General features: G+C 32.9%; 1 protein-coding gene across 2 annotated transcripts in view; it reads left to right on the top strand.

The window, feature by feature from the left end:
* kcnt2b (potassium sodium-activated channel subfamily T member 2b) overlaps positions 1 to 23,304 on the top strand; it is a 222,138-nt gene that overhangs the window by 126,262 nt on the left and 72,572 nt on the right. For both annotated transcript variants that reach the window (XM_061982089.1, XM_061982090.1), the window contains exons 14-16: positions 4,824 to 4,932; positions 22,312 to 22,420; positions 22,556 to 22,612. In XM_061982089.1, coding sequence (XP_061838073.1) covers positions 4,824 to 4,932; positions 22,312 to 22,420; positions 22,556 to 22,612 — 275 coding nt within the window. The remainder of the gene's footprint in view (positions 1 to 4,823; positions 4,933 to 22,311; positions 22,421 to 22,555; positions 22,613 to 23,304) is intronic.

Genomic DNA, 23,304 nt, shown 5'->3' on the forward strand with positions numbered 1-23,304 from the left:
TACCTTCTTGGGACCTCCGAAAAATGCCTACCTCTTTAGGACCACCCTTTCTAGATATATAAAGATTTATATTTACAACATTAATAATATATACATACTATGCAAATATAAAAAAGCTTGTTGTGAAAAATGAGTTGGAATTTCACAAGAAAAAGGTCAGAATTTCACAAGAAAAACTTAGAATTTTGGCAGTATTATAATAAAAGTCATCATTTTACTCAACGCAAGTCAAAATTTTACAAGAAAAACGGAACATTTGTGCAATATTATGATAAAAGTTGGAATTTTACTCTTTAATAGTCGCAATTTTACAAGAAAAGCTTAAAATTTTGGCAATTTTATGAAGAGTTACTCAACAAAAGTCACAATTGTATAAGAAAACTTAAAAAATTTGGCAATATTATAATAATAATAATAGGAATTTTACTTGGCAAACTGATGACAAAAGTCATAATTATACTCAAAAATGTCACTGTTTTAACAGAACAACAAAAAATTGTCAATATTGTAATAAAAGTCAGAACTTTATATGACAAATGTCACCATTTTGCATTAAAGAGTAATAATTTTTACATAAAAAGAAATCATTTTTACATAAAAAGAAATAATTTTACTTTGAAAAGTAATAATTTTACATAAAAAAGTAACAATTTTTACGAGAAAATGTTGCAATGTTACAGAAATTGAAAGAATATGAGAAATTGTTCCCAATTTCATAAGAAAAAAGTTGACATATTGTGAGAAAAAGACTACTTTTAGTTCATTTATTTATTTTTTGAATTTTTTTTTGTACTTGGTTTTTAATCTTAATTATTTACTTCAAGTTATTCCAGTGTGTCTCTATATACATATTTATTTTATTTTTTTATACATTTTGGTCAAAGGGGGCGCATTTAAATTTCTGTGTGGCCAGATCCTCTCAGAATCCAAAATTACACACACACACACACACACACACACGCGCGCGCACACACACACACTCACACACACACACACGCACACACACTTGCATTACCTTCTTGGGACCTCCAAAAAATGCCTACCTTTTTAGGACCAGCCTTTCTAGATATATAAAGATTTATATTTACAACATTAATAATATATACATACTATGCAAATATAAAAAAGCTTGTTGTGAAAAATGAGTTGGAATTTCACAAGAAAAAGGTCACAATTTCACAAGAAAAACTTAGAATTTTGGCGGTATTATAATAAAAGTCGTCATTTTACTCAACGCAAGTCAAAATTTTACAAGAAAAACGGAACATTTGTGCAATATTATGATATAAGTTGGAATTTTACTCTACAATTTTTATTATTTTTATTTATTTAGCCTTTATTTAACCAGGTAAAAAAAAATCCCATTGAGATCAAAGATCTCTTTTTCAAGGGAGACCTGGCCAAGAGGGCAATAGTCGCAATTTTACAAGAAAAGCTTAAAATTTTGGCAATTTTATGAAGAGGTACTCGACAAAAGTCACAATTGTATAAGAAAACTTAAACATTTTGGTAATATTATAATAATAATAGGAATTTTACTTGGCAAAATTATGACAAAAGTAGAGATGTCCGATAATATCGGCAGGCCAATATTAACGGCTGATAAATGCTTCAAAATGTAATATTGGAAATGATCGGTATCGGTTTTTTTATTATCTGTATCGTTTTTTGTGTGTGTTTTTTTTAAATTAATTGTCAATATTGTAATAAAAGTCTTTATATGACAAATGTCACCATTTTGAATTAAAAAGTAATAATTTTTACATAAAAAATAAATAATTTTTACATAAAAAATAAATAATTTTACTTCAAAAAGTAATAATTTTACATAAAAAAGTAACAATTTTTACGAGAAAATGTTGCAATGTTACAGAAATTGAAAGAATATGAGAAATTGTTCCCAATTTCATAAGAAAAAAGTCGATACATTGTGAGAAAAAGACTACTTTTAGTTCATTTTTTGGGGGGAGGGGAATTTTTTTTTGTACTTGGTTTTTAATCTTAATTATTTACTTCAAGTTATTCCAGTATGTCTCTATATACATATTTATTTTATTTTTTTAATACATTTTGGTCAAAGGGGGCGCATTTAAATTTCTGTGTGGCCAGATCCTCTCAGAATCCAAAATTACACACACACACACACACACACACACACACTTGCATTACCTTCTTGGGACCTCCGAAAAATGCCTACCTTTTTAGGACCACCCTTTCTAGATGTATAAAGATTTATATTTACAACATTAATAATATATACATAATATGCAAATATAAAAAAGCTTGTTGTGAAAAATGAGTTGGAATTTCACAAGAAAAAGGTCACAATTTCACAAGGAAAACTTAGAATTTTGGCAGTATTATAATAAAAGTCGTCATTTTACTCAACGCAAGTCAAAATTTTACAAGAAAAACGAGACATTTGTGCAATATTATGATAAAAGTTGGAATTTTATTTTATAATAGTCGCAATTTTACAAGAAAAGCTTAAAATGTTGGCAATTTTATGACGAGTTACTCAACAAAAGTCACAATTGTTTAAGAAAACTTAAAAATGTTGGCAATATTATAATAATAATAATAGGAATTTTACTTGGCAAAATGATGACAAAAGTCATAATTATACTCAAAAATGTCACTGTTTTACCAGAACAACAAAAAATTGTCAATATTGTAATAAAAGTCAGAACTTTATATGACAAATGTCACCATTTTGCATTAAAAAGTAATATTTTTTACATAAAAAAGAAATAATTTTACTTTGAAAAGTAATAATTTTACATAAAAAATAATAATTTTACAAGAAAATGTTGCAATATTACAGAAACTGAAATAATATGAGAAATTGTTCCCAATTTATAAGATAAAAGTCGACACATTGTGAGAAAAAGAATGCTTTTAGTTATTTTCTTTTTTTTTAGAATTTTTTTTTTGGAATTGGTTTTTAATCTTAATTATTTACTTCAAGTTATTCCAGTATGTCTCTATATACATATTTATTTTATTTTTTTAATACATTTTGGTCAAAGGGGGCGCATTTAAATTTCTTACACACACATGCTAAAAACGTCCATGTGTGGCCAGATCCTCTCAGAATCCAAAATCACACACACACACACACACACACACACACACACACACACACACACACACACACACACACTTGCATTTCTTACCTTCTTGGAACCTCCGAAAAATTCCTACCTTTTAGGACCACCTTTTCTAGATATATAAATATTAATATTTACAACATTAATAATATATACATAATATACAAATATAAAAAAGCTTGTTGTGAAAAATGAGTTGGAATTTCACAAGAAAAAGGTCACAATTTCACAAGAAAAACTTAGAATTTTGGCAGTATTATAATAAAAGTCATCATTTTACTCAACGCAAGTCAAAATTTTACAAGAAAAACGGAACATTTGTGCAATATTATGATAAAAGTTGGAATTTTACTCTACAATTGTTATTATTTTTATTTATTTAGCCTTTATTTAACTAGGTTAAAAAAATCCCATTGAGATCAAAGATCTCTTTTTCAAGGGAGACCTGGCCAAGAGGGCAATAGTCGCAATTTTACAAGAAAAGCTTAAAATTTTGGCAATTTTATGAAGAGTTACTCAACAAAAGTCACAATTGTATAAGAAAAATTAAACATTTTGGTAATAGTGTAATAATAATAGGAATTTTACTTGGCAAAATGATGACAAAAGTAGAGATGTCCGATAATATCGGCAGGCCGATATTAACGGCTGATAAATGCTTCAAAATGTAATATCGGAAATTATCGGTATCGTTTTTTTTATTATCAGTATCGTTTTTTTAAATTTATTTATCTTATTTTATAAAATTTTTTAAAAAGGACCTTATCTTCACCATACCTGGTTATCCAAATTAGGCATAATAATGTGTTAATTCCACGACTGTATATATCAGTATCGGTTGATATCAGTATCGGTAATTAAGAGTTGGACAATATCGGAATATCGGATATCGGCAAAAAAGCCATTATCAGACATCCCTAGACAAAAGTCATAATTATACTCAAAAATGTCACTGTTTTACAAGAACAATATTGTAATAAAAGTCGGAACTTTATATGACAAATTTCACCATTTTGCATTAAAAAGTAATAATTTTTACATAAAAAATAAATAATTTTTACATAAAAAATAAATAATTGTTACATAAAAAATAAATAATTTTTACATAAAAAATAAATAATTTTTACATAAAAAAAAAAAAAAATTACATAAAAAATTAAAAAAATTTACATACAAAATAAATAATTTTTACATAAAAAATAAATAATTTTTACATAAAAAATAAATAATATTACTTCAAAAAGTAATAATTTTACATAAAAAAGTAACCATTTTTACGAGAAAATGTTGCAATGTTACAGAAATTGAAAGAATATGAGAAATTGTTCCCAATTTCATAAGAAAAAAGTCGATACATTGTGAGAAAATGACTACTTTTAGTTCATTTTTTTGGGGGGGGAATTTTTTTTTTGGAATTGGTTTTTAATCTTAATTATTTACTTCAAGTTATTCCAGTATGTCTCTATATACATATTTATTTTATTTTTTTAATACATTTTGGTCAAAGGGGGCGCATTTAAATTTCTTACACACACATGCTAAAAACGTCCATGTGTGGCCAGATCCTCTCAGAATCCAAAAAATGCCAGTAAAATGTCGCAGCCATTCATGAGGACTCTTAGAGAGGAGCTGCAATCTGACGCAGCTAATGAAAGACTTCTGGATCCATTTCACTCCATCAATTTCTCTCCCTTCCGTCTCTAATTGGGTCAGGATCATCAGACCATCCTGCGGGCCTGGGCAGTGAAAGACTTTGCGCCCAACTGCCCCCTCTACGTGCAGATCCTCAAGCCGGAGAACAAGTTCCACGTCAAATTTGCGGGTGAGTGTCATAAAGTCCTCGTTTATCTCGACGTTCCTGCTCTGAAATCTGTGAAATCCAAATGATGAGAATCAGGTGTCTTAATCACTTGGCCCGGTGTATCAAATCAAGCACTTAGGCATGGAGACTGTTTCTACAAACATTTGTGAACTGTCATAGGATGCCACCTGTGCAACAAATCCAGTCGTGAAATTTCCCCGCTGCTAAATATTCCAAAGTCAACTTTATTATCAGAAAAGTGAAGAGTTTGGCGGAACAACAGCAACTCAGCCACCAAGTGGTAGGCCACGTAAACTGACAGAGAGGGGTCGGCGGATGCTGAAGCGCATAGTGCAAAGACTTTCAGTTGCTACAGAGCTCATGTCACCTTCCAATTAGCCCACGTACAGTACGCAGAGAGCTTCATGGAATGGCTTTCCATGGCCGAGCAGCTGCATCTAAGCCATACATCACCAAGTCCATTGCAAAGCGTGGGATGCAGTGGTGTAAAGGACATCACCACTGGACTCTAGAGCAGTGGAGACGCCTTCTCTGGACTGATGAATCACACTTTTCCATCTGGCAATCTGATGGACCAGTCTGGGTTTGGAGGTTGCCAGGAGAACGCTACATTTCAGACTGCATTGTGCCGAGTGTGAAATTTGGTGGAGGAGGAATTATGGTGTGGGTTTGTTTTTTCAGGAGTTGTTACCCACTGTGACTGAAATGTAGGATGGGGGTGGGAGGGGGGTGTTATTATTTAACTTTTATTATTTTTCTGTAATTTTTTAATTTTTAATTTTTTTGGGGGGGCGGGGGGGGGAAGTGGAGAAAGAAAAAAAAAATATATATATGTATATATTTAGGCTCATTCTCAAGTCCTCCGGTGACAATAATACTTAGACACGTAACTTGGAGCGGCTTTATGGAATTATGGTGTGGGTTTGTTTTTTCAGGAGTTGGGCTTGGCCCTTTAGTTCCAGTGAAATGAACTTTGAATGCGCCAGGATACCAAAACATTTTGGACAATTCCACGCTCCCAACCTCGTGGGAACAGTTTGGAGCGGGCCCCTTCCTCTTCCAACGTAACATAAGGTCCATAAAGACATGGATGACAGAGTCTGGTGTGGATGAACTTGACTGGCCTGCACAGAGTCCTGACCTGAACTCCTATAGAACACCTTTGGGATGAATTAGAACGGAGACTGAGAGCCAGCAACATCAGTGTGTGACCTCACCAATGCGCTTTTGGAGGAATGGTGGAAAATAAACACACTCCGCAACCTTGTGGACAGCCTTCCCAGAAGAGTTGATGCTGTAATAGCTGCAAAAGGTGTCATATTGGACCCTATGGGTTAGGAATGGGATGGCATTTCAAGTTCATATGTGAGTCAAGGCAGGTGGCCAAATACTTTTGGCAATATACAGGTAAAAGTCAGTAAATTAGAATATTTTGAAAAACTTGATTTATTTCAGTAATTGCATTCAAAAGGTGTAACTTGTACATTATATTTATTCATTGCACACAGACTGATGCATTCAAATGTTTATTTCATTTAATTTTGATGATTTGAAGTGGCAACAAATGAAAATCCAAAATTCCGTGTGTCACAAAATTAGAATATTACTTAAGGCTAATACCAAAAAGGGATTTTTAGAAATGTTGGCCAACTGAAAAGTATGAAAATGAAAAATATGAGCATGTACAATACTCAATACTTGGTTGGAGCTCCTTTTGCCTCAATTACTGCGTTAATGCGGCGTGGCATGGAGTCGATGAGTTTCTGGCACTGCTCAGGTGTTATGAGAGCCCAGGTTGCTCTGATAGTGGCCTTCAACTCTTCTGCGTTTTTGGGTCTGGCATTCTGCATCTTCCTTTTCACAATACCCCACAGATTTTCTATGGGGCTAAGGTCAGGGGAGTTGGCGGGTCAATTTAGAACAGAAATACCATGGTCCGTAAACCAGGCACGGGTAGATTTTGCGCTGTGTGCAGGCGCCAAGTCCTGTTGGAACTTGAAATCTCCATCTCCATAGAGCAGGTCAGCAGCAGGAAGCATGAAGTGCTCTAAAACTTGCTGGTAGACGGCTGCGTTGACCCTGGATCTCAGGAAACAGAGTGGACCGACACCAGCAGATGACATGGCACCCCAAACCATCACTGATGGTGGAAACTTTACACTAGACTTCAGGCAACGTGGATCCTGTGCCTCTCCTGTCTTCCTCCAGACTCTGGGACCTCGATTTCCAAAGGAAATGCAAAATTTGCATGGTTGGGTGATGGTTTGGGGTGCCATGTCATCTGCTGGTGTCGGTCCACTCTGTTTCCTGAGATCCAGGGTCAACGCAGCCGTCTACCAGCAAGTTTTAGAGCACTTCATGCTTCCTGCTGCTGACCTGCTCTATGGAGATGGAGATTTCAAGTTCCAACAGGACTTGGCGCCTGCACACAGCGCAAAATCTACCCGTGCCTGGTTTACGGACCATGGTATTTCTGTTCTAAATTGGCCCGCCAACTCCCCTGACCTTAGTCCCATAGAAAATCTGTGGGGTATTGTGAAAAGGAAGATGCAGAATGCCAGACCCAAAAACGCAGAAGAGTTGAAGGCCACTATCAGAGCAACCTGGGCTCTCATAACACCTGAGCAGTGCCAGAAACTCATCGACTCCATGCCACGCCGCATTAACGCAGTAATTGAGGCAAAAGGAGCTCCAACCAAGTATTGAGTATTGTACATGCTCATATTTTTCATTTTCATACTTTTCAGTTGGCCAACATTTCTAAAAATCCCTTTTTTGTATTAGCCTTAAGTAATATTCTAATTTTGTGACACACGGAATTTTGGATTTTCATTTGTTGCCACTTCAAATCATCAAAATTAAATGAAATAAACATTTGAATGCATCAGTCTGTGTGCAATGAATAAATATAATGTACAAGTTACACCTTTTGAATGCAATTACTGAAATAAATCAAGTTTTTCCAAATATTCTCATTTACTGGCTTTTACCTGTAGTGTACCTTTGCAGCTGATAAGCAGAAGTTGTAGGAGAGTCAAATGTCAAAGGTACATCACCAAAGTCAAATGTTGTGTGTTTGTTTCGCTGAGTAGCGGAGGACAAGTCCAAAAACCTAAATAGAAAATATTGTGTCTTCAGTGCAGTCATTTTGCTGAAACGGCACACAATAACACTTTGCTAATAGCTGTGGAAATGCCAAACACAAATCTCTACTTGCTACTAAAGCTTGTTTGAGACAGTTCTGTGTTTTGGATCAACAAAACAACAACAACTCAATGTGGACTCCCGGAATAGGAAAGACTTATTGGTTTGTGAAGACAGGATAGGTTAGTTGAGAACAAACATTTCCTGCAGGCGTGTCATTTTATATGTCACATCAATGACGTCTGAGAAGGAGCTCTTGAAAGGACGTAGAGCAGGTGGAGACCCCTGGTGCTGACCCAGAACACTCTGCGGAGATGAAAGAGATCTCCCGGGGCCCCCCCGTGCCCCTGGGAGCCCTGCTGCTCTGGTGAGGTCGAACCAAGGTTACCTGACTCCACCTGGTCTGGGATCTGAGAAATGTCACGTCCACCTCGGGACCCGAACAAACGTCGAAAGACAAAGCACTCAGACTGAAATAGCCGAAGGCCTGCCGGATGGACGTGTTGGCGAAGGATAATAGTTTTTACTTTGGAGATGAACTGACATTTCCTGGGGAGTCTGACATTTGCAGTTCAGAGGGAAACATCGCAGCGAGCATTTAATGGATCGCAACGCAATTTAATGGCATCAATGCAGCTTAGCACTGTAGCTTTCACGTGGATTGATGAAGTCGGGCGAGGAATGCACACACACACACACACACACACACATTCTTGCATTTCTTACCTTCTTGAGACCTGAGAAAAATGCCTCCCTCTTTAGGACCAGCCTTTCTAGATATATAAAGATGTGTATTTACAACATTAATAATATATACATACTATGCAAATATAAAAAAGCTTGTTGTGAAAAATGAGTTGGAATTTCACAAGAAAAAGGTCACAATTTCACAAGAAAAACGTAGAATTTTGGCAGTATTATAATAAAAGTCGTCATTTTACTCAACGCCATTCAAAATTTTACAAGAAAAACGGAACATTTGTGCAATATTATGATAAAAGTTGGAATTTTACTCAATAACAGTCACAATTTTACAAGAAAAGCTTAAAATTTGGGCAATTTTATGGAGAGAGTTGCAATTTTACTGGACAAAAGTCACAATTTTATAAGAAAACATTTTGTCAATATTATAATAATAATCGGAATTTTACTTGGCAAATTTATGACAAAAGTCATAATTGTACTAAAAAAATTTTCACTATTTTACAAGAACGACAAAAAAATTGGCAATATTGTGATAAAAGTCAGAATTTTATATGACAAATGTCACCATTTTGCATTAAAAAGTAATATTTTTTACATAAAAAAGAAATAATTTTACTTTAAAAAGTAATAATTTTAAGAGAAAATGTTGCAATATTACAGAAATAGAAAGAATATGAGAAATTGTTCCCAATTTTATAAGAAAAAAGTCGACACATTGTGAGAAAAAGACTACTTTTACTTAATTTTTAGATTTTTTTTGTAATTAGTTTTAATCTTAATTATTTACTTCAATTTATTACAGTATGTCCCTATATACATATTTATTTTATTTTTTTAATACATTTTGGCCAAAGGGGGCGCATTACAATTTCTTGCACACACTTGTTATTTCATATGTTGACCAGAGGGGGAGCACTTTTAAAAGCGACACACAGTCAATGTGAAAAATCCCTCCTTTTTGGGACCACCCTCATTTTGACCAGCAGGGGTGCAAATGAGACATTGTCTATTAGATGCAATGTTATTTATTTATGTCATCACTTGTTCACACCTCCTCATATGGAAGATACTTTTCCTTCTTCATGTCTCAAGAAGGGTAGAAATACAAGAACACACACACACACACACACACACACACACACACACACACACACACACACACACACACACACACACACACACACACACACACATTATTGCATTTCTTACCTTCTTGAGACCTGAGAAAAATGCCTCCCTCTTTAGGACCAGCCTTTCTAGATATATAAAGATGTGTATTTACAACATTAATAATACATACATACTATGCAAATATAAAAAAGCTTGTTGTGAAAAATGAGTTGGAATTTCACAAGAAAAAGGTCACAGTTTCACAAGAAAAACTTATAATTTTGGCAGTATTATAATAAAAGTCGTCATTTTACTCAACGCAAGTCAAAATGTTACAAGAAAAACGGAACATTTGTGCAATATTATGATAAAAGTTGGAATTTTACTCAATAACAGTCACAATTTCACAAGAAAAGCTTAAAATTTGGGCAATTTTATGGAAAGAGTCGCAATTTTACTGGACAAAAGTCACAATTTTATAAGAAAACTTTAACATTTTGGCAATATTATAATAATAATAATTGGAATTTTACTTGTCAAATGTATGACAAAAGTCATAATTGTACTAAAAAGAAATTTCACTATTTTACAAGAACGACAAAAAAAAAGGCAATATTGTGATAAGTCAGAATTTTATATAACAAAATGTCACCATTTTGCACTAAAAAGTAATAGTTTTGCATTCAAAAGTAAAAATTTCACGAGAAAATATTGCAATATTACAGAAACAGAAAGAATATGAAAAATTGTTCCCAATTTAATAAGAAAAAAGTTGACACATTGTGAGAAAAAGACTGCTTTTAGTTAATTTTTTATTTTTATTTATTTATTTTTTTTGTAATTGGTATTTACTTCAGTGTATTCCAGTATGTCTCTATATACATATTTATTTTATTTTTTTAATACATTTTGGTCAAAGGAGGCGCATTTAAATTTCTTACACACACTTGTTATTACATATGTTGACCAGAGGGGAAGCACTTCAAATTTTTACACACACTTGTTATTTCATATGTTGACCAGAGGGGAAGCACTTCAAATTCTTACACACATTTGTTGTTTCATATGTTGACCAGAGGGGGGGGGGGGGCACTTCAAATTCTTGCACACACTTGTTATTACACACACGTTGGCCAGAGGGGGAGCACTTCAAATTCTTACACACACTTGTTATTTCATATGTTGACCAGAGGGGGAGCACTTTTAAAAGCGACACACAGTCAATGTGAAAAATCCCTCCTTTTTGGGACCACCCTCATTTTGACCAGCAGGGGTGCAAATGAGACATTGTCTATTAGATGCAATGTTATTTATTTATGTCATCACTTGTTCACACCTCCTCATATGGAAGATACTTTTCCTTCTTCATGTCTCAAGAAGGGTAGAAATACAAGAACACACACACACACACACACACACACATTCTTGCATTTCTTACCTTCTTGAGGCCTGAGAAAAATGCCTACCTCTTTAGGACCAGCCTTTCTAGATATATAAAGAAGTGTATTTACAACATTAATAATATATACATACTATGCAAATATAAAAAAGCTTGTTGTGAAAAATGAGTTGGAATTTCACAAGAAAAAGGTCACAGTTTCACAAGAAAAACTTGGAATTTTGGCAGTATTATAATAAAAGTCGTCATTTTACTCAACGCAAGTCAACATTTTACAAGAAAAACGGAACAGTTGTGCAATATTATGATAACAGTTGGAATTTTACTCAATAACAGTCCAAATTTTACAAGAAAAGCTTAAAATTTGGGCGATTTTATGGAAAGAGTCGCAATTTTACTGGACAAAAGTCACAATTGTATAAGAAAACTTTAACATTTTGGCAATATTATAATAATAATAATTGGAATTTTACTTGTCAAATTTATGACAAAAGTCATAATTGTACTAAAAAAAAGGTCACTATTTTACAAGAACGACAAAAAAATTGGCAATATTGTGATAAAAGTCGGAATTTTATATGACAAAATGTCACCATTTTGCATTCAAAAGTAAAAATTTCACGAGAAATATTGCAATATTACAGAAACAGAAAGAATATGAAAAATTGTTCCCAATTTAATAAGAACAAAGTTGACACATTGTGAGAAAAAAGACTGCTTTTAGTTAATTTTTTTTTTTTTTTTTTTTTTTTTTTTTTGTAATTGGTTTTTAATCTTAATTATTTACTTCAGTGTATTCCAGTATGTCTCTATATAAATATTTATTTTATTTTTTTAATACATTTTGGTCAAAGGAGGCGCATTTAAATTTCTTACACACACTTGTTATTACATATGTTGACCAGAGGGGAAGCACTTCAGATTCTTACACACACTTGTTGTTTCATATGTTGACCAGAGTGGGGGCACTTCAAATTCTTGCACACACTTGTTATTACACACACGTTGGCCAAAGGGGGAGCACTTCAAATTCTTACACACACTTGTTATTTCATATGTTGACCAGAGGGGGAGCACTTTTAAAAGCGACACACAGTCAATGTGAAAAATCCCTCCTTTTTGGGACCACCCTCATTTTGACCAGCAGGGGTGCAAATGAGACATTGTCTATTAGATGCAATGTTATTGATTTATGTCATCACTTGTTCACACCTCCTTATATGGAAGATACTTTTCCTTCTTCATGTCTCAAGAAGGGTAGAAATACAAGAACACACACACACACACATTCTTGCATTCCTTACCTTTTTGAGACCTGAGAAAAATGCCTCCCTCTTTAGGACCAGCCTTTCTAGATATATAAAGAAGTGTATTTACAACATTAATAATATATACATACTATGCAAATATAAAAAAGCTTGTTGTGAAAAATGAGTTGGAATTTCACAAGAAAAAGGTCACAGTTTCACAAGAAAAACGTAGAATTTTGGCAGTATTATAATAAAAGTCGTCATTTTTATGAGAAATTGTTCCCAATTTTATAAGAAAAAAGTCGACGCATTGTGAAAAAAAAAATGTTTTGGATTTTTTTTTTTGTAATTGGACAAGCGGTAGAAAATGGATGGATGAATGGATGGGTTTTTAATCTTAATTATTTACTTCAATTTATTCCAGTATGTCTCTATATACATATTTATTTAATTTTTTAAATAAAAGTCAGAATTTTATATGACAAATGTCACCATTTTGCATTACAAAGTAATATTTTTTACATAAAAAAGAAATAATTTTACTTTAAAAAGTAATAATTTTAAGAGAAAATGTTGCAATATTACAGAAATAGAAAGAATATGAGAAATTGTTCCCAATTTTATAAGAAAAAAGTCGACACATTGTGAGAAAAAGACTACTTTTACTTAATTTTTTGATTTTTTTTTTGTAATTAGTTTTAATCTTAATTATTTACTTCAATTTATTCCAGTATGTCTCTATATACATATTTATTTTATTTTTTTAATACATTTTGGTCAAAGGGGGTGCATTTAAATTTCTTACACATTATTTCATATGTTGACCAGAGGGGGAGCACTTTTAAAAGCGACACACAGTCAATATGAAAAAAATCCCTCCTTTTTGGGACCACCCTCATTTTGATAGATGTCACCAGCAGGGGTGCAAATGAGACATTGTCTATTAGATGCAATGTTATTGATTTATGTCATCACTTGTTCACACCTCCTCATATGGAAGATACTTTTCCTTCTTCGTGTCTCGAGAAGGCTAGAAATACAAGAACACACACACACATTCTTGCATTTCTTACCTTCTTGGGACCTGAGAAAAATGCCTCCCTCTTTAGGACCAGCCTTTCTAGATATATAAAGAAGTGTATTTACAACATTAATAATATATACATACTATGCAAATATAAAAAAGCTTGTTGTGAAAAAGGAGTTGGAATTTTACAAGAAAAAGGTCACAATTTCACAAGAAAAACGTAGAATTTTGGCAGTATTATAATAAAAGTCGTCATTTTACTCAACGCAAGTCAAAATTTTACAAGAAAAACGGAATTGTTGGAAAGTTGGAATTTTACTCAATAACAGTCGCAATTTTACAAGAAAAGCTTTAAATTTGGGCAATTTTATGGAAAGAGTCGCAATTTTACTGTACAAAAGTCACAATTTTATAAGAAAACTTTAACATTTTGGCAATACTATAACAATAATCAGAATTTTACTTGGCAAATTTATGACAAAAGTCATATCTGTACTAAAAAAAAATCACTATTTTACAAAACGACAAAAAAATGGGCAATATTGTGATAAAAGTCAGAATTTTATATGACAAAATGTCACCATTTTGCATTCAAAAGTAATAGTTTTGCATTCAAAAGTAAAAATTTCATGAGAAATATTGCAATATTACAGAAACAGAAAGAATATGAAAAATTGTTCCCAATTTAATAAGAACAAAGTTGACACATTGTGAGAAAAAGACTGCTTTTAGTTCTTTTTTTTTTGTAATTGGTTTTTAATCGTAATTATTTACTTCAGTGTATTCCAGTATGTCTCTATATACATATTTATTTTATTTTTTTAATACATTTTGGTCAAAGGGGGTGCATTTAAATTTCTTACACACACTTGTTATTACATATGTTGACCAGAGGGGAAGCACTTCAAATTCTTACACACACTTGTTGTTTCATATGTTGACCAGAGGGGGGGGGGGGGGGCACTTCAAATTCTTGCACACACTTGTTATTACACACACATTGCCCAGAGGGGGAGCACTTCAAATTCTTACACACACTTGTTATTTCATATGTTGACCAGAGGGGGAGCACTTTTAAAAGCGACACAGAATCAATGTGAAAAAAATCCCTCCTTTTCGGGACCACCCTCATTTTGACCAGCAGGGGTGCTAATGAGACATTGTCTATTAGATGCAATGTTATTGGGACCATGATTTATGTCATCATTTGTTCACACCTCCTCATATGGAAGATACTTTTCCTTCTTCGTGTCTCGAGAAGGCTAGAAATACAAGAACACACACACACACACACACACACACACACACACACACACACGCACACACACACATTCTTGCATTTCTTACCTTCTTGGGACCTGAAGAAAATGCCTCCCTCTTTAGGACCAGCCTTTCTAGATATATAAAGATGTGTATTTACAACATTAATAATATATACATACTATGCAAATATAAAAAAGCTTGTTGTGAAAAATGGGTTGGAATTTCACAAGAAAAACTTAGAGTTTTGGCAGTATTATAATAAAAGTCGTCATTTTACTCAACGCAAGTCAAAATTTTACAAGAAAAACGGAACATTTGTGCAATATTATGATAAAAGTTGGAATTTTACTCAATAACAGTCACAATTTTACAAGAAAAGCTTAAAATTTGGGCAATTTTATGGAGAGAGTTGCAATTTTACTGGACAAAAGTCACAATTTTATAAGAAAACATTTTGTCAATATTATAATAATAATCGGAATTTTACTTGTCAAATTTATGACAAAAGTCATAATTGTACTAAAAAAAATTTCACTATTTTACAAGAACGACAAAAAAATTGGCAATATTGTGATAAAAGTCAGAATTTTATATGACAAAATGTCACAATTTTGCATTAAAAAGTAATAGTTTTGCATTCAAAAGTAAAAATTTCACGAGAAAATATTGCAATATTACAGAAACAGAAAGAATATGAAAAATTGTTCCCAATTTAATAAGTAAAAGTTGACACATTGTGAGAAAAAAAACTGCTTTTAGTTCTTTTTTTTCTTTTTTTTTGTAATTGGTTTTTAATCTTAATTATTTACTTCAGTGTATTCCAGTATGTCTCTATATACATATTTATTTATTTTTTTTAGTACATTTTGGTCAAAGTAGGCGCATTTACATTTCTTACACACACTTGTTATTACATATGTTGGCCAGAGGGGGAGCACTTCAAATTTTTACACACACTTGTTATTTCAAATGTTGACCAGAGGGGAAGCACTTCAAATTCTTACACACACTTGTTGTTTCATATGTTGACCAGAGGGGGGGGGGGGGGGGGGGGGGCACTTCAAATTCTTGCACACACTTGTTATTACACACACGTTGGCCAGAGAGGGAACACTTCAAATTCTCACACACACTTGTTATTTCATATGTTGACCAGAGGGGGAGCACTTTTAAAAGCGACACACAGTCAATGTGAAAAATCCCTCCTTTTTGGGACCACCCTCATTTTGACCAGCAGGGGTGCAAATGAGACATGGTCTATTAGATGCAATGTTATTGATTTATGTCATCACTTGTTCACACCTCCTCATATGGAAGATACTTTTCCTTCTCCATGTCTCAAGAAGGGTAGAAATACAAGAACACACACACACACACACACACACACACATTCTTGCATTTCTTACCTTCTTGAGACCTGAGAAAAATGCCTCCCTCTTTAGGACCAGCCTTTCTAGATATATAAAGATGTGTTTTTACAACATTAATAATATGTACATACTATGCAAATAAAAAAAAGCTTGTTGTGAAAAATGAGTTGGAATTTCACAAGAAAAAGGTCACAATTTCACAAGAAAAACGTAGAATTTTGGCAGTATTATAATAAAAGTCGTCATTTTACTCAACGCAAGTCAAAATTTTACAAGAAAAACGGAATTGTTGGAAAGTTGGAATTTTACTCAATAACAGTCGCAATTTTACAAGAAAAGCTTTAAATTTGGGCAATTTTATGGAAAGAGTCGCAATTTTACTGTACAAAAGTCACAATTTTATAAGAAAACTTTAACATTTTGGCAATACTATAACAATAATCATAATTTTACTTGGCAAATTTATGACAAAAGTCATATCTGTACTAAAAAAAAATCACTATTTTACAAAACGACAAAAAAATGGGCAATATTGTGATAAAAGTCAGAATTTTATATGACAAAATGTCACTATTTTGCATTACAAAGTAATAGTTTTGGATTCAAAAGTAAAAATTTCACGAGAAATATTGCAATATTACAGAAACAGAAAGAATATGACATTTTTTTCCCAACTTAATAAGAAAAAAGTTGACACATTGTGAGAAAAAGACTGCTTTTAGTTCATTTATTTATTTTTTGAATTTTTTTTTTTGTAATTGGTTTTTAATCTTAATTATTTACTTCAGTGTATTCCAGTATGTCTCTATATACATATTTATTTTATTTTTTTAATACATTTTGGTCAAAGGAGGCGCATTTAAATTTCTTACACACACTTGTTATTTCATATGTTGACCAGAGGGGGAACACTTTTAAAAGCGACACACAGTCAATGTGAAAAATCCCTCCTTTTTGGGACCACCCTCATTTTGACCAGCAGGGGTGCAAATGAGACATTGTCTATTAGATGCAATGTTATTGGGACCATGATTTATGTCATCACTTGTTCACACCTCCTCATATGGAAAATACTTTTCATTCTTCATGTCTCAAGAAGGGTAGAAATACAAGAACACACACACACACACACACACACACACACACACACACACATTCTTGTATTCCTTACCTTCTTGAGACCTGAGAAAAATGCCTCCCTCTTTAGGACCAGCCTTTCTAGATATATAAAGATGTGTATTTACAACATTAATAATATATACATACTATGCAAATATAAAAAAAATTGTTGTGAAAAATGAGTTGGAATTTCACAAGAAAAAGGTCACAATTTCACAAGAAAAACGTAGAATTTTGGCAGTATTATAATAAAAGTCGTCATTTTACTCAACGCAAGTCAAAATTTTACAAGAAAAACGGAATTGTTGGAAAGTTGGAATTTTACTCAATAACAGTCACAATTTTACAAGAAAAACTTAAAATATGGGCAATTTTATGGAAAGAGTCGCAATTTTACTGGACAAAAGTCACAATTTTATAAGAAAACTTTAACCTTTTTGCAATACTATAACAATAATCGGAATTTTACTTGGCGAATTTATGACAAAAGTCATAATTGTACTAAAAAAAATTTCACTATTTTACAAGAACGACAAAAAAATGGGCAATATTGTGATAAAAGTCAGAATTTTATATGACAAAATGTAACCATTTTTCTTTAAAAGGTAATAGTTTTGCATTCAAAAGTAAAAATTTCACGAGAAAATATTGCAATATTACAGAAACAGAAAGAATATGAAAAAATTTAATAAGAAAAAAGTTGACACATTGTGAGGAAAAGACTGCTTTTAGTTCTTTTTTTTTTTGTAATTGGTTTTTAATCTTAATGATTTACTTCAGTGTATTCCAGTATGTCTCTATATACATATTTATTTTATTTTTTTAGTACATTTTGGTCAAAGTAGGCGCATTTAAATTTCTTACACACACTTGTTATTACATATGTTGACCAGAGGGGGAGCACTTCAAATTTTTACACACACTTGTTATTTCAAATGTTGACCAGAGGGGGAGCACTTCAAATTCTTACACACACTTGTTGTTTCATATGTTGACCAGAGGTGGGGGCACTTCAAATTCTTGCACACACTTGTTATTACACACACGTTGGCCAGAGGGGGAGCACTTCAAATTCTTACACACACTTGTTATTTCATATGTTGACCAGAGGGGGAGCACTTTTAAAAGCGACACACAGTCAATGTGAAAAATCCCTCCTTTTTGGGACCACCCTCATTTTGACCAGCAGGGGTGCAAATGAGACATTGTCTATTAGATGCAATGTTATTGATTTATGTCATCACTTGTTCACACCTCCTCATATGGAAGATACTTTTCCTTCTTCATGTCTCAAGAAGGGTAGAAATACAAGAACACACACGCACACACACACACACACACACACACACACACACACACACACACATTCTTGCATTTCTTACCTTCTTGAGACCTGAGAAAAATGCCTCCCTCTTTAGGACCAGCCTTTCTAGATATATAAAGATGTGTATTTACAACATTAATAATATATACATACTATGCAAATATAAAAAAGCTTGTTGTGAAAAAGGAGTTAGAATTTCACAAGAAAAAGGTCACAATTTCTCAAGAAAAATGTAGAATTTTGGCAGTATTATAATAAAAGTCGTCATTTTACTCAACGCAATTCAAAATTTTACAAGAAAAACGGAACATTTGTGCAATATTATGATAAAAGTTGGAATTTTACTCAATCACAGTCGCAATTTTACAAGAAAAGCTTTAAATTTGGGCAATTTTATGGAAAGAGTCACAATTTTACTGTACAAAAGTCACAATTTTATAAGAAAACTTTAACATTTGGCAATACTATAACAATAATCAGAATTTTACTTGGCAAATTTATGACAAAAGTCATAATTGTACTAAAAAAAATCACTATTTTACAAAACGACAAAAAAATTGGCAATATTGTGATAAAAGTCAGAATTTTATATGACAAAATGTCACCATTTTGCATTAAAAAGTAATAGTTTTGGATTCAAAAGTAAAAATTTCATGAGAAATATTGCAATATTACAGAAACAGAAAGAATATGACATTTTTTCCCAATTTAATAAGAAAAAAGTTTACACATTGTGAGAAAAAAAACTGCTTTTAGTTCTTTTTTTTTTTTTTTGTAATTGGTTTTTAGTCTTAATTATTTACTTCAGTGTATTCCAGTATGTCTCTATATACATATTTATTTTATTTTTTTAGTACATTTTGGTCAAAGGAGGCGCATTTCAATTTCTTACACACACTTGTTATTACATATGTTGACCAGAGGGGGAGCACTTCAAATTCTTACACACACTTGTTATTTCATATGTTGACCAGAGGGGGGAGCACTTTTAAAAGCGACACACAGTCAATGTGAAAAATCCCTCCTTTTTGGGACCACCCTCATTTTGACCAGCAGGGGTGCAAATGAGACATTGTCTATTAGATGCAATGTTATTGATTTATGTCATCACTTGTTCACACCTCCTCATATGGAAGATACCTTTCCTTCTTCCTGTCTCAAGAAGGGTAGAAATACAAAAACACACACACACACACACACACACACACATTCTTGCATTCCTTACCTTCTTGAGACCTGAGAAAAATGCCTCCCTCTTTAGGACCAGCCTTTCTAGATATATAAAGAAGTGTATTTACAACATTAATAATATATACATACTATGCAAATATAAAAAAGCTTGTTGTGAAAAATGAGTTGGAATTTCACAAGAAAAAGGTCACAATTTCACAAGAAAAACGTAGAATTTTGGCAATTATAATAAAAGTCGTCATTTTAGTCAACACAAGTCAAAATTTTACAAGAAAAACGGAACATTTGTGCAATATTATGATAAAAGTTGGAATTTTACTCAATAACAGTCACAATTTCACAAGAAAAGCTTAAAATTTGGGCAATTTTATGGAAAGAGTCACAATTTTACTGGACAAAAGTCACAATTTTATAAGAAAACTTTAACATTTTGGCAATATTATAATAATAATAATTGGAATTTTACTTGTCAAATTTATGACAAAAGTCATAATTGTACTAAAAAAAAAATCACTATTTTACAAAACGACAAAAAAATGGGCAATATTGTGATAAAAGTCAGAATTTTATATGACAAAATGTCACCATTTTGCATTAAAAAGTAATAGTTTTGCATTCAAAAGTAAAAATTTCACGAGAAAATATTGCAATATTACAGAAACAGAAAGAATATGAAAAATTGTTCCCAATTTAATAAGAACAAAGTTGACACATTGTGAGAAAAAGACTGCTTTTAGTTCATTTATTTTTTTTATTTTTTTTGTAATTGGTTTTTAATCTTAATTATTTACTTCAGTGTATTCCAGTATGTCTCTATATACATATTTATTTTATTTTTTTAATACATTTTGGTCAAAGGAGGCACATTTAAATTTCTTACACACACTTGTTATTACATATGTTGACCAGAGGGGGAGCACTTCAAATTCTTACACACACTTGTTGTTTCATATGTTGACCAGAGGGGGAGCACTTCAAATTCTTACACACACTTGTTATTTCATATGTTGACCAGAGGGGAAGCACTTCAAATTCTTACACACACTTGTTGTTTCATATGTTGACCAGAGGGGGGAGCACTTTTAAAAGCGACACACAGTTAATGTGAAAAATCCCTCCTTTTTGGGACCACCCTCATTTTGACCAGCAGGGGTGCTAATGAGACATTGTCTATTAGATGCAATGTTATTGATTTATGTCATCACTTGTTCACACCTCCTCATATGGAAGATACTTTTCCTTCTTCATGTCTCAAGAAGGGTAGAAATACAAGAACACACACGCACACACACACACACACACACATTCTTGCATTTCTTACCTTCTTGAGGCCTGAGAAAAATGCCTCCCTCTTTAGGACCAGCCTTTCTAGATATATAAAGAAGTGTATTTACAACATTAATAATATATACATACTATGCAAATCTAAAAAAGCTTGTTGTGAAAAAAGAGTTGGAATTTCACAAGAAAAAGGTCACAATTTCACAAGAAAAACGTAGAATTTTGGCAGTATTATAATAAAAGTCGTCATTTTACTCAACGCAAGTCAAAATTTGACAAGAAAACATTATTATGGTAAAAGTTAAAATTTTAGTCAAAACTATCGCAATTTTACAAGAGAAGCTTAAAATTTTGGCAATTTTATGAAGTCGTAATTTTGCTCGACGAAAGTCACAATTGTATAACAAAACTTTTAAATTTTGGCAATATTATAATAATAGGAATTTTACTTAACAAAATGATGACAAAGGTCATAATTATACTCAAAAATGTCACTGTTTTACAAGAACAACAAAAAATTGTCAATATTGTAATAAAAGTCAGAATTTTATATGACAAATGTCACCATTTTGCATTAAAAAGTAATAATTTTTACATAAAAAAGAAATAATTTTACTTTAAAAAGTAATAATTTTAAGAGAAAATGTTGCAATATTACAGAAACAGAAAGAATATGAGAAATTGTTCCCAATTTTATAAGAAAAAAGTCGACACATTGTGAGAAAAAGACTACTTTTACTTAATTTTTTGATTTTTTTTTTTTTTTAATTAGTTTTAATCTTAATTATTCACTTACAGTATGTCCCTATATACATTTTTTTTTTTTTTTTTTTAATACATTTTGGCCAAAGGGGGCGCATTTCAATTTCTTACACACACTTGTTATTTCATATGTTGACCAGAGGGGGAGCACTTTTAAAAGCGACACACAGTCAATGTGAAAAATCCCTCCTTTTTGGGACCAGCAGGGGTGCAAATGAGACATTGTCTATTAGATGCAATGTTATTGATTTATGTCATCACTTCCTCATATGGAAGATACTTTTCCTTCTTCATGTCTCAAGAAGGCTGGAAATACAAGAACACACACACACACACACACACACACACACACACATAAAAGCACAGACGAAGGTCAGCAGACAGAACCTGACCAGCGTTTCTTTCTTTCTGTCTTCCACCCTCTCGGTGTGCAGATCATGTGGTGTGCGAGGAAGAGTTTAAGTACGCCATGCTGGCTTTAAACTGCGTGTGTCCTGGTACTTCCACGCTCATCACGCTGCTGATTCACTCCTCCAGAGGACAGTGAGTTCACTCTTCTCCCTCTGCTCACTTCCACAAGCAAACATTACTACAAATCACAGCTGGATGAAAAAACACTGCCTCTGCAAAGTCCATTTTTCATATTTTGCATGTCATATTTATTATGTCTGTTTGCAGAAATGCACCCCAGGAGGCCTTTAAGCAACGTGGAGGAGCCTTTCAAGGCTTTAACAGGCAAGACTGATTTTTTTTTCCCACTTTTTAGATCCAATCATAAAGGTATTGTCCATTACTAGAATCAATCTCAACCATCTCAAAGTGCTACAGTGTATTAAAAAATAAAGAAATAAATGAATACAAAGATAAAAACTAGAACAGCCAAATAGCTATGACTAGTATGCATATATCTAAAAAGAAGGGCTTTTAAGACTTTTTTTTTAAAGGATCCACAGTCTATGGTGCCCTCAGGTGGTCAGGGAGAGCGTTCCACAGACTAGGAGCGGCGGAGCAGAAAGCTCGGTCTCCCATATTTCGTATCTTTGTCCTCGGAGGTTGGAGGAGGTTAGCCTGTCCGGGGTGAGTAGTTCTTTGAGGTAGAGGGGGGCATTACCATAGAGGCACTGGACTAGTACCATACTTCAACACCGGTGTTGCGTCCAGTTGCAGGCGATGCAAACACATGGTGGGGAAACAAGCAGTCTGAGCAGACTCAGCTAAATTGCCTCAGGGTAACGTTGCAATCTTCTATGCCAACAAAGGAAGTATTCCTAAATGGAAAGTAAGGCTCTTCTTTTCCAAAATGAGTTAGCTGGATGCTAATTTACATTTAGGGTTAGGGTTAGGGTTAGGGTTAGGGTTAGAGTTAGGGTTAGGTTTAGAGTTGGGGTTAGGGTTAGGGTTAGGTTTGGGGTTAGGGTTAGGGTTGG

The sequence above is a fragment of the Nerophis lumbriciformis genome, linkage group LG24 (assembly GCF_033978685.3).
Source record: "Nerophis lumbriciformis linkage group LG24, RoL_Nlum_v2.1, whole genome shotgun sequence".
Taxonomy (NCBI): Eukaryota; Metazoa; Chordata; class Actinopteri; order Syngnathiformes; family Syngnathidae; genus Nerophis; species Nerophis lumbriciformis.